The following is an 18,184-nucleotide window of genomic DNA, read 5'->3' on the forward strand; positions in this document are numbered from 1 at the left end:
CTTTCAATCTGTTTCAAGTGAAGTGGGTTTTTAGGGTCTGTCCTTTCAAGCTGCTCTAAATGTAATGTGGTTTTGTTGTCTGTCCCTTTTGACCCACATTCATTGTATAAGAGTTGTTCGTTGAGACTGGGCTGGTCAAGGTAGATTCTGTACAAGTAGCACATAATTTTAGTTATTCGTTAGCACATGAATAAGTGTTTAAATAATTTTTTGCTCAAATAATTCAGCCACACCTGGGTTCAGTTACTTTAAAATACAACTTGACAATACAAATTCTTCTTCATCTCTGTTATTCCAATACTACTGTGAAACTCACTTTAGATATTGCCCGTTAGGGCAAAACTAACAATCACGCAGTCTAACTTCATTCTCTCACTAATTTCACTTTTATTAACTTACTTTAACTTCTGTATCTGCACTTATTTATAACACGTGACAGAAAAATCTAGAAATATCTAGCCCTCTAGTAACGACAATATTAAACATAACGAAAAACTTAGAAGCTTCGAGTAAGATGACATCAACACCATTACTAAAGCCTAGTACAACAATTAAACTGCATACATAAGACGCGAGTCGTACAGAGTTATGTAACGAAACTTGTCATAACTATCGCTTTTAAAATAATTAACCTTCAACACATGTTATGAAAACTAAATAATCATTAAGTATTAAATCACTAAGTAAACTAAATAATAACTCTTAAACCGAGCAGTCTTGTATATCTAACAATTATCTGACTGCTAATTTGTGACATGGATGCATATCATATGTTTTGTACCTGCTTTTAGTTTTATAAATAATATCTTACATTTTTTGTTTATGTACTTTCTATGCAGTATGGTATAAACACGTAGTCCAGAAAACTGTTGAAGTTGCCTCGTTCTAGTTGTTCTGTTTCCTTGTTCTCCATAGTAGATAATGTCTATTCTGATTCTGCCCGAGAGGAATAGTGCAGTAACATAGTGCATCCACGTTCTTCGCTGGCCAAATTGATAATGCGTGTCTGCTACAGCCAACAATGCTATGGGAAAATAATCGACTATAATATCCATTGCTGACTAAATGGATGATGTCTGCATGCTACGGCCAGCAATGCTGTGAGAAAACAATAGCTATGGTATGCTGCTGTTAACTGACAAAGAAATTGAGTTTACCTGTTGAATTCCAGCACACTTTCTTGGTTAAACTCTTCTAGAAGACATTCGAGTAAAGACCATATTTTAAATCATCATATTTTTATTCTGCAGAGAGCAATCTTAAGAGAGTGAAAGCTGTAGAAGTAAACACCACCTAGTAGATAACTGACTGTGGTCCTGTCTATACAAACACATAACTTGCATTATATTTTTTCAATCTGTTGTCCTAAAGACTGTGTTAATTTTTTTCAATCTTTTCCAGTCTTTTGATTCTTCACATAAGATTGAAGCTCAATTAAGTTTTCAAACACAGACTAATCCACAAATTTTCTGGTAACAGGATTTATTGTAGAGTTTATTTCTTGATAACATGCATAGTAGCCCTAGCTCAATCACTTAGCTCAAGAACGTAGAATGGCATGTTCACGAAACAGAAGGACTTACAACCAAGAAGGAGAACTCACTGCAATACAGGAAAGCAGTATTGAGTCAAGAAGCCCTTTCTTGAACATAGAAATTTGGCTCATGATGCTAAGGTCCATGACATCATTTAGCCTGCAATCACAGACTCAAGAGGATTTATTCATGTCTGGAGAATGCACACCACTGGAGTACACTGTACTCCTGAAAATCGATCCTTGCAGAAAATAAGCCTGGATAACTTATGTCCATCAGAATAAAGTGGCACATGGCGAGTCCAACAACATGTATGGAGAGGGTCTTTTCAGAACTCCAAGACTGTCACCAGTCAGAACACCATTGCCCCAGTTTTGGTCCAGACCACAAGCAACCAGCGAAGAAAGACTTCAATATGCCGCTAGTGAATGATCTCTTCCAATCAGTTCCCTCAGCAGGTGAGATAACAGGCACCCATGTGAAGACTGGGAGCAATAGGAAATGTACCTTTCAGTACTGAAAGATTCCCATAACCTCACAGCATCTGTGATATATGAGGTCATATAGAACTGTATATCAAGCCATTTCAAATAGTTCATTGCTCTGTGACACTGCCAATGTGGGTTTTCCAGTTCGTGTTAATAGCTTCTATCTGGAGGTGGTGACATCAACTTATCTCCACCTGGAATTGATAGGGTTCTCATAAAGGAAAGGCTTTGGCCAACATAATAGATCCTTATGAGTTAGACTAAACAGATCATGCTTCAAATGTTCGAGGTAAAGCAAAATAGGACCTACACCAGTTCCTAAGGTGTTCCATGCTGGTCACTTCCTGGAATGGATGGACTTGGGAACAAGCTGTTCAATACCTGATCCTAAAGTTCAATGTTCTATTCCTTGATGTTATTGAACATCTGTGTGAACAGTGGGAGGAGAAATGGGAAACAGTTGTATATGAGGTATATCAGTGAGTTGATTCAGCAGAAAATCGGGTGATCAGTTCTGCCAAGATCAAGGCTTGGAAGGTTATCAGCATCAAGGGGCTAGCCATTTATGCGGAAAATTTATATAAAATGAATGAGAAGGCATACTTGCTGGTGTTTCTACAGATTGGAAGGCTACCCTTGCCAACAAGTTCATTGAGGGACTTCCCATTGAGCTTACGTGACAGTACTTTGAAGTGATGAGCATACTCATTAAAACAGTGTACATCATGGTCACTTCAAACTATCCATTGGAGAAAAAGAATCAGGAACATCTGTATTTAAATTACACTGGTGAATGGTGCTAGCCAAGAACCTCCACCACATCAGAACCAACTAAGTGGCTAACAACCATCCACCCACAAATCTCAGCAGTGCAATGCAGTCCCACTGGTCACGAGTGAGTAGGTAGGGCTATTTAGGTGTATCAGTTGAGTACATTTCACATAAAGGTCCACCCATGGGGTGCATGCTGTCAAAAGGTCTGCCCATGAAAATAACACCGCAGCAGATACAAATGTCTCCACCTCGATATCATTCATCCAGAATGGAAAGAGTGAAGCATCTGCTTTGCTTGTGGACTAATGGCACACTGGTAAAGAAAATAAGCATACTTTGTTGAGCAGCATAGATGACAGGACAATTAGTTTCAGCTAAAACTCAGCAGATGCCAGCCAACCTACAGCCTCGTCACTTTAATGAGCAGCAAAGTAGGCAATATTATCAGTACAAGCCACTGTATCAGCATGTCTTGGATGGCTAACAACAAATGATGGATGTTGTGGCAGATGTTCTGTAAAACTAATGGAGCCCAAGCTAGGTTTGGTCACCAGCTTGTAGGAACACAGCACACTAGTTGCACCAAAGAGTTTAGTGGTCAGACCTGGGTGGAGTTTGATATGTGCTGATGAAGGTACAAGGGTTTGAGGTCAATTTCCTGATAGATACAGAAAAGGCATAGAACATGATGAACATACAAAATTCTAACCCTCTAAGTAAGATTACCACTATTAGAGGGGCATAGGATGGGCACATGTCACCCTTGACATCTGCATGAGCAAATGGGTGTCTTGACCCTTGCTTTCTGAGCCACTAAGTGATGACCTAAGGCATACACTGTACCATTACCACTCATATGAAAGTTAAAATGATCATTAGGTCGAGCATTTGGTGATTGTTTTTCCAAGACATATTACATTAGATCTGATGTATGTACTACATTTTAGAATTATCACTTGATTATCGAACGTTAGGATCATCTTGTGATGTGAAAGCTAGTGATTGAAAGAGCATTGTGACCACCTCCTTTTCAAGCCTCTGGGTGAATATTCTGATGTGAAACGTCATCACATGTTTTGAGAAAATCATTCTCACAATCTAGCTGAGCAGTACAGATAATAAGCAATTTTAATAAACAGTTTGTCTGAATATTTTCTTACATCATTACAAAATACAATTTTAAAGTATGAACATGCAATCTGTAAATGCAATAGTGGAAGTGGGAACCTTGTAATTTACATCAAAACTGGAAACATCAATTTGGAAATGGAAGAAAGCATTTAAAGAAAGATCAATAAAGTGTTAAGAAAGGCCAATGGTCAAAGGTGATGTTAGCGCCACCTAACCTGTGTGAACTCGATTGTTTCGGGAACCTATTGCAGCATTGAGCCCAATGCTTTCCTACTGGAACTGGGTGCTGTCTATGTGACAACCAAATGGCAGGCTACAAATGAAACTGGGTGTGGAGTGTGTGAAGCAGGGACAACAAGTGGCAGCATAACCACAGGGTAGCTGGTTGGATGCAGGGAAGACCAGGGACCAGGAAGTCCTCAGATTCTCTGTATATGTGTTATATACGTGAGTTGGTGCACGAATACACAGTAATCCTGTATACATACCACTTGATCAATACCTAATATGTAATTTGGAGTTGTAATCATACGTTACCATCCCCATGTAATCTATACAGCTCAGCTGAACCTTTGACAGCAATTTTGTTAACCCTACACATGAATCTCGACTTTCAGTATTTAAAGTCAAGTTTGAGCTATGGTCAGTGTCTTTCATCTTCAACTAGCTGATAGTTATTCTCCCGCTTTATTTGTGTTACTAAAACCTTTCCTTCCTGAATTATAGACCCTTCAAATTATTCCATCTGTGAAACATAAAGTTTCTGCAGGATGTACAAGAATTCTTTCTTAGTGAGGGAGTTAAGAAAACTATCAAAGCTGGATCACTCAGGGCTGGCCTGACTTACATGGTACCCAAGCCCATAAATGAGAATGTTATGCTTACCAACGAATTTGACATGGAAAGTTCACTTCATCTGTGGTATGGTTAGCCTTGAAATCTGCAGGGGTTGTAGTGACACCTAAAACAGTGGATAATCTTACTAGCACTGTGAAGATCAGTGTCTTTGCATCCAAGTATACCATGATGGCAATGACAGCTACAACTTTGGAGTAGCCTAGTATTCGGGTTGCCCAGCAGTCTTCATTGTTTTCCCTCCTTACCTTGTGGAAGGAGGAGGTGAAGTCTGAGGGGGTAACAGGGCCTAGTAACTTTACCCACTGAAAGATGTGCCACCATCATTAGGATATAATGTTATATGTGTCCATACTTCCAACAGGACCACTACATCCTGAAGCTGGAAGAAGATATTCCTAGCACTAGATGTATCTTAAGGGGCATCCAATTCCTAGGAAAGTATAGACAGGGTGAGTTCCAGGACAACTCCAAACCAGAAAACTGTGACAATGGTTATCCAGACAAATTAGCCAACTTGTGGACCAGCTACAGCCTCTATATAAAAAACATCGACCATTGTTTATCTAAGTAGAAACACTACATCATCATAAATGAGGTACCAATGGCAAAGAGAGCATAGGAACCGTCTAAAAGAAAAAGATTCTAACCATACCATCTAAGGTGATAATGTGCCAACTAATGCTTGATCAGATTCAAATGTTGAAAAGGCAGTGTTAGTAAATAGCTGCCAATTGGACAGAAATATGGGTCATATACAACAGAAAAGAAGACTGGGTGAGGCAGAGGGTAACCTTTCTCTGACACGATACAAGGAGGAGGTGTGGTGCTTGTGAGTCTCCACCTCAATCCTAATTACTGATTCTTTAGGGTCTCCACCATCTTGTATCTTGGGCTCCACTGGGGCCTTTCTCTGTGTCAGCAAGTCCTGGGAGTGAAGCCTTGGATGGGCCATAAGGTAAGAGTTTATTTTGCATGAAGTTAATTTATTCTCATTTAAAATGTACAATTTGGGTTTAGTTTGGAGTGCCCTTTCTTTACCAAATGCATGAATATATGTAGAAAAAAGGAGAATAAAAACTATTCTAGTTTCTCGTTGTTTTGTGCTTGTGGGTAACAGTTTTGTTTTATTTGTATGTATAATATGTATGTGTGTTTTATTTTTGTAATGACAAAGACGTCACTCTTTTACGCATGTAGGTTTGGGTGGAAAAACAGGGAGTCAAAGTTTCATTCAGTATATGTATGCATTATATGTGTATATCTTACATGAACAACGTGTTTCGTTTCTTTGTTATTGGCCTTGAATATAGGAATGAAAACTTAAGGAAAATATTGCCAATTTTGAGTGATTATAACATCGTTGTTTCTTCACGTGTATGGGGTTTCCCTAGGAGTAAAATCATCTCCTGGTTTAAAGGTCTCAACACGATTTCGAAAATGTTCTGTAGCCTCATAAGTACGAAAACGATTTAATCTTTTTTTTTATATTCTTTGAATAAAGAAATTGCAACGTGATTATTAATTTAACTTCCTGGAAAGTTTCACTTAAACAATAAAAGAAATATGTATGTCATAAAAATAACATGTGTTACTAAAAGAACCAAGTTAACAAACGACAAATTTCCAAGGTTATAGATGGTGAACTCTTTCAATCATTTTACAAAGTTTGCTACATTTCCTCATGATGACACACACATACCTTCAGATCTTCTCTATGTAGTTTTGTGTCGTACAAAACCATGGTAGTTATTCGTAGCCAGATTTTCCTACATCCTCGATTTAAGCTTACTTATCTGTGGCGAATTAAATGTGTTTCTATTTCATTGTATGACATATTGGTTCGTGTGTCAGGTTACCGATCGAAAGGTTCAAAGTTCGAGCCACGACATAATTACGATACTCGTTCCAGTCATTCGGTTAAGTTTTTTTGTTATTAACCACAAAGCTACACAAAGAGCTATCTGTGCTCTGCCCATCACGGGCATCGAAACCCGGTTTCTAGCAGTATAAGTCCATTCGGTTAAGATGTTTTGTTGTTGTTTGTTATTAACCACAAAGCTACACAAAAGCTATCTGTGCCCTGACCACCACGAGTATCGAAACCCGGTTTCTAGCAGTATAAGTCCATTCGGTTAAGTTGTTTTGTTGTTGTTTGTTATTAACCACAAAGCTACACAAAGAGCTATCTGTGCTCTGACCACCACGGGTATCGAAACCCGGTTTCTAGCAGTATAAGTCCATTCGGTTAAGTTGTTTTGTTGTTATTAAGCACAAAGCTACACAAAGAGCTATCTGTACTCTGCTCACCACGGGTATCGAAACCCGGTTTCTAGCAGTATAAGTTCATTTGGTTAAGTTGTTTTGTTGTTGTTTGTTATTAACCACAAAGCTACATAAAGAGCTATCTGTACTCTGCCCATCACGGGTATCGAAACCCGGTTTCTAGCAGTATAAGTCCATTCGGTTAAGAGTATGCTGTATATTATACTTATTAGTGGTCATCAGGTCTAACATACAGATGGTTATATCAGAACTTTTAGGGTCTCTGACCTAACCGTTTAGTCCGTATGTCGCATAAGACGTTACTCTGGTTGAAAATTTCCAACGGTAAGTTGTCGGATTTACAACTCTAAAATCAGAGGTTCGATTCCACTATCAATACAGATAGAAAAGTTATGAAGCATTAATAACTTAAGACGTTATCCAACATGGCTTCAGTAACTGGAGGGTGTCGTCTGGAGGTCAACCATAAGTGACCTCTGTGACTTCAGAAGTCAAAAAGATCTAGTCTAACACCATCTCTACTTATCTCGATCTTAATCATCGTTTCCAAAAACGATTACATGACCATCCGAATAAAGTACTTACACAAATTGAGTATTTTATACTGTGATTCTCAGGAGACATGATTTATAAGCTTCAAAAACACGTTCTGAGGATGTCGCTTTGTTATGGTTTATGACGCCTAGACTGGCGAAGCATGATCTGTTGATTGGTATCATTAGAATACAGCTGATAATACTTTTAATCACATCTTTCTTAACTGGCCCACTACGGTTCCTATTAGGAAGAGCGTGTAATAGCGTTTTAACCTTACAATTGTAATCACATTATTTATTTCTTTTCGAGAAAAATATTAGCATATAGAGATAAAAACTGCCATATGGAAAATACACCAAAATTTAGATTCTGCATCTTTATCTAGAATAAACAAAACAATAATAAAGGAAATTAAAAAAATAACCTGCAAGTTTATATTATTCAAAATGCCTGTCTTTGGCAACTATTGGTCTACCATGATACCTCTTTATAATCCTTTTTAATAATACCATAAACTTTCCTAGATGGCCACCTACTGGTTTTATTCAACAGAAAACAAGTTCAGAGATCTTAAAATGTTCTAGTATGACAATCTTTTCATCTCGGGTATCATCTTAGCAACTCTCTGCTGAACCCTTTCCAACAATTCAATGTCGTTCAAAGACCAAACACAATACTTCAAATGTGGCCTATCAATAACCTGTACAATGAAATTATATCCTTTTTAGACTTGTATTCAATATTTTTGTAGATACAACCTGAAATCATGTTTGCCCTACTACTAGAAACAATACATTGTTTGGATGATGGCTCAAGAAACTAATCAACCAGAACACCAATATCTTTTTTTTTTTTCTATAACACTGTTAAGGTTATTCCCATCAAAATTATACTGATTATTTCATACAGTAAAGACGTAAAATAGACAGGAAAGGGGCTGTGTTGATCGGATTGGTCATACAAAGTCTTGTTAAAAAATAATTCTTATATATTTTTCACATTTTAAAGTAATAGTAGTACTGATAAAGTTAGCTTTCTAGCGTCCCGTTTTGGTTTTTCACACCCAAATCTTTTATATTTTCCGCATTATAAGGTAATAGTAGTACTGGTAAAGACAGCTTTGTAGCTCCCCAATTTGATTGGACAAAAATGTTGATCCATTTATTTTAAAATAAGTCATTCTTAATTGTTCTTAAATTAACTGCCTTCACAACATTTGAAGGCAACACATTCCAAAGGCCAAACATTCTGCAAGAAAATTAAAGCTTGCTTAGCTGAAGATGACTCCAAAGCTGCCAAAATTTGTTTGTGTGCCATAGTTTTGCCATTCTCACCATTAAATATAAAAAAAATAGTTGATGCATTAAGACTATCAATTCCCTTAACAATCTTAAACACTTCAATCAGATTCTCTCTAACTCTTCTTCTTTTTGAAAAACCAAAATGGGACGCTAGAAAGCTAACTTTATCAGTACTACTATTACTTTATAATGTGAAAAATATATAAGAATTATTTTTGAAAAACCAAAATGGGACGCTTTAAAGCTGACTTTATGATGTGAAAAATAATAAAGAAAAAACTTTGTGTTATGGTTTGTTTCAGAATTTGTAGTACATAATCAAAACAACTCTCGTACTATTAGCACTGATGACGCTACAATAACGAAACCTCAGTTGAAATGAAAAGTTTATTATCATTATCTGTAGAGTAAAAGTTGTTGTTTTCCCGCCTTTATTGCCAAGCTTTATGTGTGAAAAACCACAATGGAACGCTCAAAAGCTGCCTTTACCAGTTCTTTTTTATCATAATATTGGTTGTCCTATGTCGAATGTATTACTTTTATTGTTGTTCATGTTTTATTTTAAAGATTGATTTGGATTATGATATTTTATTTTATATTTAGGACTAATCTAAACCTCCTAAGCCGGCCGAACCTCGTGAAATGGTATTGGGTAATTGTCCGAAACTCTCGTTTACTACGAGAGTTCTCAAGTGACGAAACAATAAATCATAATCTTTGTAAGTAATACGTAATAAAAGTATACTTAAATAGCTATAATTGATGGCCAAGTTGATTTCTAGTTTCGTTCTAAGAACACAGCTCTCTCTGAGAGGAAGTTATTGTTATACACACACACAGTCCTGAAGTTGGATCAAAATGAAATATGTTCGAACAGGTCTTAAGTTAATTCAAATCATTTTCAAGATTTTAGCTAAGGCCAATGGTAAATGCTAACTCCATAAAAATGATAATAATTAGCACACTGAAGTCACAGCTTAAACAAAGTATTTTGACTTTACCAATTGTAAAGATCAGTGTATTGTTTAAAATAACAATCATTATATTTGTTATTTAACATTCCAATTCATCAAATTAATAACTCCCTATATATTTATTGATGCTATTCTTATTGGTTTATGGTACATTATTTACTGTATATTATGTTCACTTGGATATTTTATAAACATTAATTTTTGAAAATATTTATTTGTTTATTTTTATTATTTTCGTCCAAAACTATTCGTGGGTTAACGGCGCTAGTAGTCCGTAATTGTGAAGGGATGGGCAGCTTGTCAGCATATTTGAGTTTGAGATTCGGATCCACAACATTCATATTGAGAGTCAAATACCCTAACCATGCTAAGGTTTTGGAACTTTATACGTTACCTAGTGGCCGTTGTTCAGATCTGTAATATTTCTCGTTTACACACAGCTTGAAAGCATGCTTATAAACAATCACCATCGCATTTATATAGCACCAGTTAGCTTTCTTCCCACCAGTGCTCTATATCTAACAATCACCATCGCATTTATATAGCACCAGTTAGCTTTCTTCCCACCAGTGTTCTATATCTAACAATCACCATCGCATTTATATAGCACCAGTTAGCTTTCTTCCCACCAGTGTTCTATATCTAACAATCACCATCGCATTTATATAGCACCAGTTAGCTTTCTTCCCACCAGTGTTCTATATCTAACAATCACCATCGCATTTATATAGCACCAGTTAGCTTTCTTCCCACCAGTGTTCTATATCTAACAATCACCATCGCATTTATATAGCACCAGTTAGCTTTCTTCCCACCAGTGTTCTAGATCTAACCAAAACATTTAATAACACGAATTAACGATAAATGGTTCTGATAAAGAAAGGCAAAAACAAACATTTGATGTACAAAATAAACTGGCACCAAGTGTCAATAAGAGAACGGCATTTTACAGCTTATTGATCTGCGCTACCCGTCCCTAATTTAGCAGTGAAGACTAGAGGGAAGGCATCAATCACCACCCACCGCCAAATCTTGGACTACTCTATTACCAACGAATAGTGGGATTGACAGTCACATTATAACGCCTCCACGGCAGAAAGGACGAACACGTTTGGTTGGACGGAGATTCGAACCCGCAACCCTCAGATTGCGAATCATGCGGCATAACCATCTGCAATTTTATTCACCCAAACTGTGCACTCCCATTGGGTGATATATTGTTTTTCGTGGTAGTTAGACACCGTTAAAAAAACACAATGAAAACAAATGTAAGCTGTTAGGAATTAGCGCCCTAACCATCTGGCCATGCCGGGCCCGTCTCTTTAATAAATAGTGTTTTAAAAAAAAATAGGATTTTTCAATTATAATGAAAAGCCTCATCGTTCATAACAGTCTGTTAAAAATGCAGGCCAGCGACATGTTTTAACTTGTTCAGTTTGTAATAACAATATATATCATATTGCAGCTGCTAACAATGATGATTTAGAAAAATATTTTGTTTTTTCGTTTTAAATGAGCACCAAGATACAATGAAATATCTTATTTTTCCTGTTCATGTCTTTATTATTTTTCCTAGATGCTTTTTTTTTTCTCTCCATAGTAGCTGGAAAAGTAATACCACTCTCCTATAGTTACGACGAACAGCAGAATCTCTGTGCACCAGGATATTAAACGAGGACGTCATTTCAGGGTTATAAACATTAGCATTATAACGTGGAGTAGCGCGTGACGTTTAATAATATCCGAGTTAAAACTGGCAAGTTTTGGATAACGGTTTCTTTAGCAAGCAATGGCACTCGCACATCAAAACTAGAATTTATTTAAGTGTAAATAACTGGCATAACAACAACAGTTTAATCTTAAAGTGTCCATTTCACAGATAACCAATAATACATCTTAAACAATGTAAACATTCGTTAGCCCGACGCTACACTATAAGCCCATAAATCTGTCCAATCACCGAGCAGATTGAAGAAACTCGACGATTAAAGTGTTACTGATTAGAACAAAAGACTGTGTTAATGAAACTTATTTTATGTAAAGAACCAACTATTTTGTTTAGGTTTCCACAAACACCTTTGTCTGTGTCCTATTAATTCTCATGAGACTTGGAAATTTCCTAAAAGGGCGAGTGTGTTTTCTTATAGCAAAGCCACATCGGGCTATCTGCGCTAGCCGTCCCTAATTTAGCAGTGTACGACTAGAGGGGGGGCAGCTAGTCATCACCACCCACCGCCAACTCTTGGGCTACTCTTTTACCAACGAATAGTGGGATTGACCGCGGGTTCGAATCCCCGACACACCAAACATGCTCGCCCCTTTTAGCCGTGGGGGCGTTATAATGTGACAAAATGCGCCGAACTTATTCGGAATGGTTTTAGATACTTCCATAGAAAATATGTGTAACCTCTTCATTCACTTGGCTACCACATCTAAAGCATATTGTCCTTTTACGACAGTCCCCTGGTGGGACAGCGGTAATTCTTCGGATTTCCAACGCTCAAATCAGGGGTTCGATTCCCTTCTTTAGCCCGGCATGACAAGGTGGTTAGGGCGCTCGACTCGCAATCTGAGGGTCTTTTGGATAGATGATATGCTCTAAACAAAGGCTGTATTGTTTAATTTTTCGGTTTAAACATAGAATGTTTTTAATTGCAAAATGTGATTTTTATTTTGTTTATTACAGAAACAGCATTTTCAGAAATAATCGAATATTTTCAGGTAGAATTCTAATTAAAAAATTACGAACACCAAACATTTAAGGTATGGTTGTATGAAACTTATGTTTTATGAGCTACTTAAAATTGATGTTTCTTTAAGCGATTTTGTTTGCAGTGTTTTCTTCTACAACATTAGAACAGTTTACAGCAAGTTAAAACTAAAACATGGAAGGTTAAAACGGAAAAAAAAATACCCAGGTTTTATTATTCTGATACTTTTGATCGTATTTAGTTACGTTGTATAATTATATATCTAAAATACACACTTGGAAGTAATTATTCTTCACCCTATATATAATATTATCTCTTCGACCACGTCGAGTATTACAGTTCGTTAACGCGACCCAAGAAAAGAATTAATCCAGTGCGGTAGTCTCGAATCAAGAATATGAAGGGATGGTTTGCGATGAACTGTTCATCATTCCTGCCTCCTATTCGTTCTGCTCCAACCACCACACTCACTGCAGCGGCCTCACTTCCTTCCTCATTGACTTCTATGTAGGACTTGTGGATGACCTTTGTCAGGTAAAGACCACGTTGCCTAGTTATCCCGGCAAGATTGGCTCTGCTAGGATCAAAAACGTCCGACATTCCCATTTGCTGCAGAGTTCTCTTCAGATCGTCTTCATACTTTGCCTCCAGCTTGAATCGGGGCATCGCAACCTCAACTCTCCTATCTTGAAGTCTGTTGTAAATATTCTGTAAATACGGGATGGAAAGTGCATCCTCCAGATGTAGTAGTCCGTTCCTATTATCTGGCAGCAGAATCAACATGGAAATGTGACTACCCCTGTAGGGCATCTCTAGAGCATATACTCCAAGTTTGGAATCGTAGAAAAAGGGAAATTTTGATTTCGAGTGCATCATACGGACTGTGACTGGGGTTCGTCCATTATTGTAAAAAGTTTCAGACTGGGTCAACTTTTGGTCAAACATAGTTTGCCACGTGCCTTTAAAGTATACTGCATTTAACAAAGCCAGGAGACTGTCCTTTGGAAGTGGTTTATCCAACAGTTTCGAAATCTTGTTTTTTGTTTGTCGTGATGCCCAACTGTTGACTTCATATTGGACTTTTACTTCTTCGGTTGCAAAGTCCACTTCTTGCAGAACTGCACCCAAGTATTCTGTGAGTGCCTGTTGGTAAACAGCCAAAAGACCCAAGCCTCGCTGAACTAAAACTGCATTGGCGGCCTCCAGATCATAACTATTCTTCTGACTATTCAGCAGATCGTTGGTTTGCTGCAACCCACTTAGGACACCCGAAGCGTCTAACCCAACACGAGAATAGCCAAGCGCATAGCTCATCTGTTGAGCAGTAGAATTCCGGGCGCCTAAATAGGCCATGGTCAGTACAGTGGACAAACTAAATGGAGAGATAAAGAGGTTGCCTGAATCAGGTAAAGCGTGATAGAGAGTTAGGCCGAAGTTGTTACTCGCATTGGTGACTTTGATGGCTCCAGATAGGCTATCTAAGTGAATGCCGGTGTCACCAAGCTTTTCTAGGAGCTCCTTTTTTTGAGTATCAAAATGATGAAACTCGAACAATAAGCTGAAAGGGCATGTGACAAGGAGAATCAATAGGCCTAGTATCATCATTTCTCTTCAAAACACCTAAAATAGGACATAAAAACTATTTTAGTGATTTTAAGAGGTAAAACATAAAACTCACTTAAACCTAAGTATTGCAATCAAATATTCGGGACGTAATTCAAACGCCTTACTTGAGCCTACTTTATTGCTTATAAAATACCCACAATATAACCCAATATATAACTTAACAAAATACTGCTTAAAGAATTGTGATTTGAGTAAAATAGTTCTTTAAAAATGTCAAATAAGTAAATCTTCCCCTACCTTGTGTGACCTCCCCCCCCCCGTGATTCAGTCGTAAGTCTGAAGACTAAAAAGCGGGTTTCGATACCCGTGGTGGACACAGCACAGATAACCCATTGTGCTCAACTACAAACAAGTCTTCTTGTATTTACTCAACCTTTGGAATATATAAATATTTTGAAATTTTAGAGTACAAATAGGTATCCTTATGGATACAGCCAATAGAATCCAAGCAAGTTAGTGATTCGTTTCATTGCAGATGTTAACTGAATATAGCAGGTAATGCAAAATAGTTTACTGCAATGGAGGTTTGGTTAAGCGCTTGGGGCTGTAATGGAGGTTATAACAAACCTAATTCATAAGTTTAGTTACTGTGACAACTGTTCTAACTCAACTGTAATAAAAATATTTGTGCGTTATTGTTAATATGGACAAGATGGTTGTCGCTACGTGTCTTTCTTATAACGGATTTAAACTTTATCGTGAAAACTGCTAGAACTGGACTTTTGAAAATGTTTGTTTTTGTTCAATGAACTGTCTGCGCTGTGTAAGCCTCGAGGACCGAACTCTGAATTTTAACATAAGTTCTAAAGCCTACCGCTGAGCCACCGATGTAAATTTAAACCATTTATCATAAATTTCCGAGTGTCTAATGCCACCATACATTTAATAATACACAGTAGCATAAACAGTGGCAAGTCCTTAGTTTTCTTAATCTTAGCTTCCGCTACAGTATTCCCCATCTAATAAATTATTCCCACGAGCCTTTTGACTTCCACTTTAATAAAACCGAACGTTCCAGAATTATCTTTCTACGCAAATTTCCTTGTTGATTTGCGATATGCAACAAATTTTAACTTCTTGCTATTGACTTTTGTAGAAAGTTGATAACACACTGCAAGTTGCCGAGGAAACGACTCGTTGAGCGCGTTCTCCATGTACGAATCTCGAGAGATTCGCCTGTAGCAACAAACACTCTTCAGAGTCCAGCTTCACACTCGCACGATCAATAACATAGTAGCATTAGAATGAAGGCTTAGCTCGGTCATCAGTTTTCCAGTACGCTACCGAAACATCTTTACGTTTCAAATATAAAAATATATTTTCAAATCCACGAGATGAAAACTCGGAAGGAACTTTAAAAGTTAGTAGAATAGGGTTAGGAACGAATAAAATCTAGGTAACTGAAACTCACGAAATATTATTCTATTACACGAATAAGCAAGCTATTGAATATATTTATATATTTATTTATTGCATCTAGTGTTGAAAGTTCTATAATCCCGTTCAAGATATAAAATTCTTGCTATCATAAGCCTAATAGCAGACACGTTACGAAATAAACGTGTAACCTCAACTTTTCTCTCAATAAAGCAATCGCGTACCAAGACCCTAATGGTAGCCATATTGTGCAATAAATGTATTCTCTCAGTAAAGGTGCGTGAAAATCCAAAAACGATCCGCGTATTTCTGTACCGATTTGACTGAACAATCCTGTTGCTCCTGACTGGTACCTAGATTAGGTCCTTTGGTGAAAACAGAAAAAAAGTAAAGCCATTTATTTACTGCTTTGAAAAAAATACTGTACCGGTTTCAACCAACTTAACCCTTGCGCAGACTAATAAAATCGCTAGGGGCGCTATAAAGGTTCATTGTGTGCACTGATAATGCAGAACTCGCCTCTTGCTTATTACAAATTATCAAAACTATGATAGAGCGACTGTATGGTTCTTTGATTGTTTGTTTTTTTAAGTTAAGCACTAAGCTACACAATGGGCTATCTGTGCACTGTCCACCACGGGTATCGAAACCTGATTTCTAGCGTTAAGTCCGCAGACATACCGCTGTGCAACTGGGAGGGGGTTGTTGTTTAATATATAAACTTGAAAATCTAAGTATACGTTGAGCAAGTCTTTATTTTCAAGTTAAGAAAAGTATTTTAGCACCTAAATATTTCAATGGTCACAACAAAAAATGAATACTGAGCGAATAATGGTTGGAGACTGCTTGAATGGGTAACGAAGAAAAACTTTAATATAAATGCGCTGATGATGACAAAACCTTGTCGAAACGTTGTACATTTGCTGTTATGTTAAACTTGTATTAAAGTTTTTCTTCATTACGCATTCAAGCCGTCTCCAACCATTATTAGTCTCAAAGTGGATTCCTCGTCATCGAATTTTAATACTGGGCGAGTTGTTGTCGCCCTCTAGTTTATTTTCTTCTCACCTATTTCCACACGATTTTTACTTGTAAAATTACATATCGCAAAATTATAATAAAGAAAAGCAGAAAACGAAAACACAGAACCAAAGATGTGCACCAATTTAAGTAACTTGATTTACGACTTTATTTACAAGTTCGGGAGGGCCTTTAATGAATTTAATTATCTTCTGCTATTAAAGTTGTAATGAAGTAAGTGGAACATATCAGTCAAGTTCAAAATTTTGAATTTTCCGAAAATTTCATTTTCTTTTCTGACAGTATTAAACACCTTTTAAATGTATCACGATTTTTTTTTTATTATTATTATTTTTTTTTTTTTATTGTTGCCCACATATAAAATCAACAACTAAACAACAAGCTTTGACAAACGACCTTAAACACGTAGTATTATATTCTTACATGAGCTGGTGGTTAGAATGCTTGACTCGCAATCTGCGTATCAAGGTCCGAATTCCATCACCGAACATGCTCCTCCCTTTCAGCCATACATGGAAGAGTTGGCAGTGGATGGTATTGACTAGCTGCCTTTCCTCTAGTCTATCACTTCTAAATTAGGGACATTTAGCGCAGATAACCTCGAGTAGCTTTGCTTGAAATTCAAACAAACATATGCTCATGTTGCGAGTTATTAACCATCTGACCAGGTGGTTAGAGCACTTGACTCGCAATCTGAGGGTTGCGGGTTCGAATCCTCATCCCACTATTCTTTGGTAAAAGAGTAACCCAAGAGTTGGCGGTGGGTAGTAATGACTAGCTGCCTTCCCTCTACTCTTTCACTTCTAAATTAGGGACGGTTAGCGCAGATAGCCCTCGTGTAGCTTTGCGCGAAATTCACAACAAACAAACAAAGATTTAACCATTTACTGTACGTATTACGAAAATACGGTATAAAATTGTTTTCTTTGAATTTCTTACACAGATAGGTATATGTTTCACAGAAAATGTGTTATGGTAAGTTATAAATGGGTGCGTTACCTATAAGTAACATTGTCCTATTAAGAAACCAATAAAAATAATTCCATGGTTGATTTAAAAGAAGTAAGAAGCATTCAACTAGAGAATTGAAGCATTTGTTTGTATATTAAGAAACACAGATAAATTTGTTATCTGTACATTAAAATGTGCAATAGAGTTAAGTAATGAATTACAAAGATATTTAAAAATAGCATAAATTGGAAAGGCACTTTAGGAAACTGATTTTTGAAAAGATAGACATGAGATTAACAGTTTGATAAAGAAACATAACCATCAAATAAATAGTTATTTTTATTGTTTGTTTGTTGTTAAGCGCTGTCATGATATAAAAGACTGTTTAGTTTAGATATTATTGATTAATTTATTTTTTGTGAGTGAATATTTTATTATTGTTTAGTTAATGTTATAATAAGAGTTAAAGACAGACGATTATAAGGAAGCATGTTTAAAAGTCATTGATGTTGAGACTATAGAACGTCGCGTGCAATACGTTGACGTCGAGAATATAGAATGAGGGCAGAAGATTAAGTGATACTCATAAATAGTGTG

The 18,184-nt window shown here is 36.9% G+C and overlaps 2 protein-coding genes across 3 annotated transcripts in view; both read right to left on the minus strand.

The window, feature by feature from the left end:
- Positions 1-18,184, minus strand: part of LOC106462169 (MOB kinase activator-like 3) — a 75,128-nt gene that overhangs the window by 5,563 nt on the left and 51,381 nt on the right. The gene's annotated exons all lie outside the window — the stretch shown is intronic.
- Positions 12,895-18,184, minus strand: part of LOC106462170 (leukocyte elastase inhibitor-like) — an 18,569-nt gene continuing 13,279 nt past the window's right edge. The window contains exon 2 of the mRNA XM_013922069.2: positions 12,895-14,212. Within this exon, the coding sequence (XP_013777523.1) occupies positions 12,926-14,197 (1,272 nt within the window). The 5' untranslated portion in view covers positions 14,198-14,212 and the 3' untranslated portion in view covers positions 12,895-12,925. The remainder of the gene's footprint in view (positions 14,213-18,184) is intronic.

The sequence above is a fragment of the Limulus polyphemus genome, unplaced genomic scaffold (assembly GCF_000517525.1).
Source record: "Limulus polyphemus unplaced genomic scaffold, Limulus_polyphemus-2.1.2 Scaffold1108, whole genome shotgun sequence".
Classification (NCBI taxonomy): domain Eukaryota; kingdom Metazoa; phylum Arthropoda; class Merostomata; order Xiphosura; family Limulidae; genus Limulus; species Limulus polyphemus.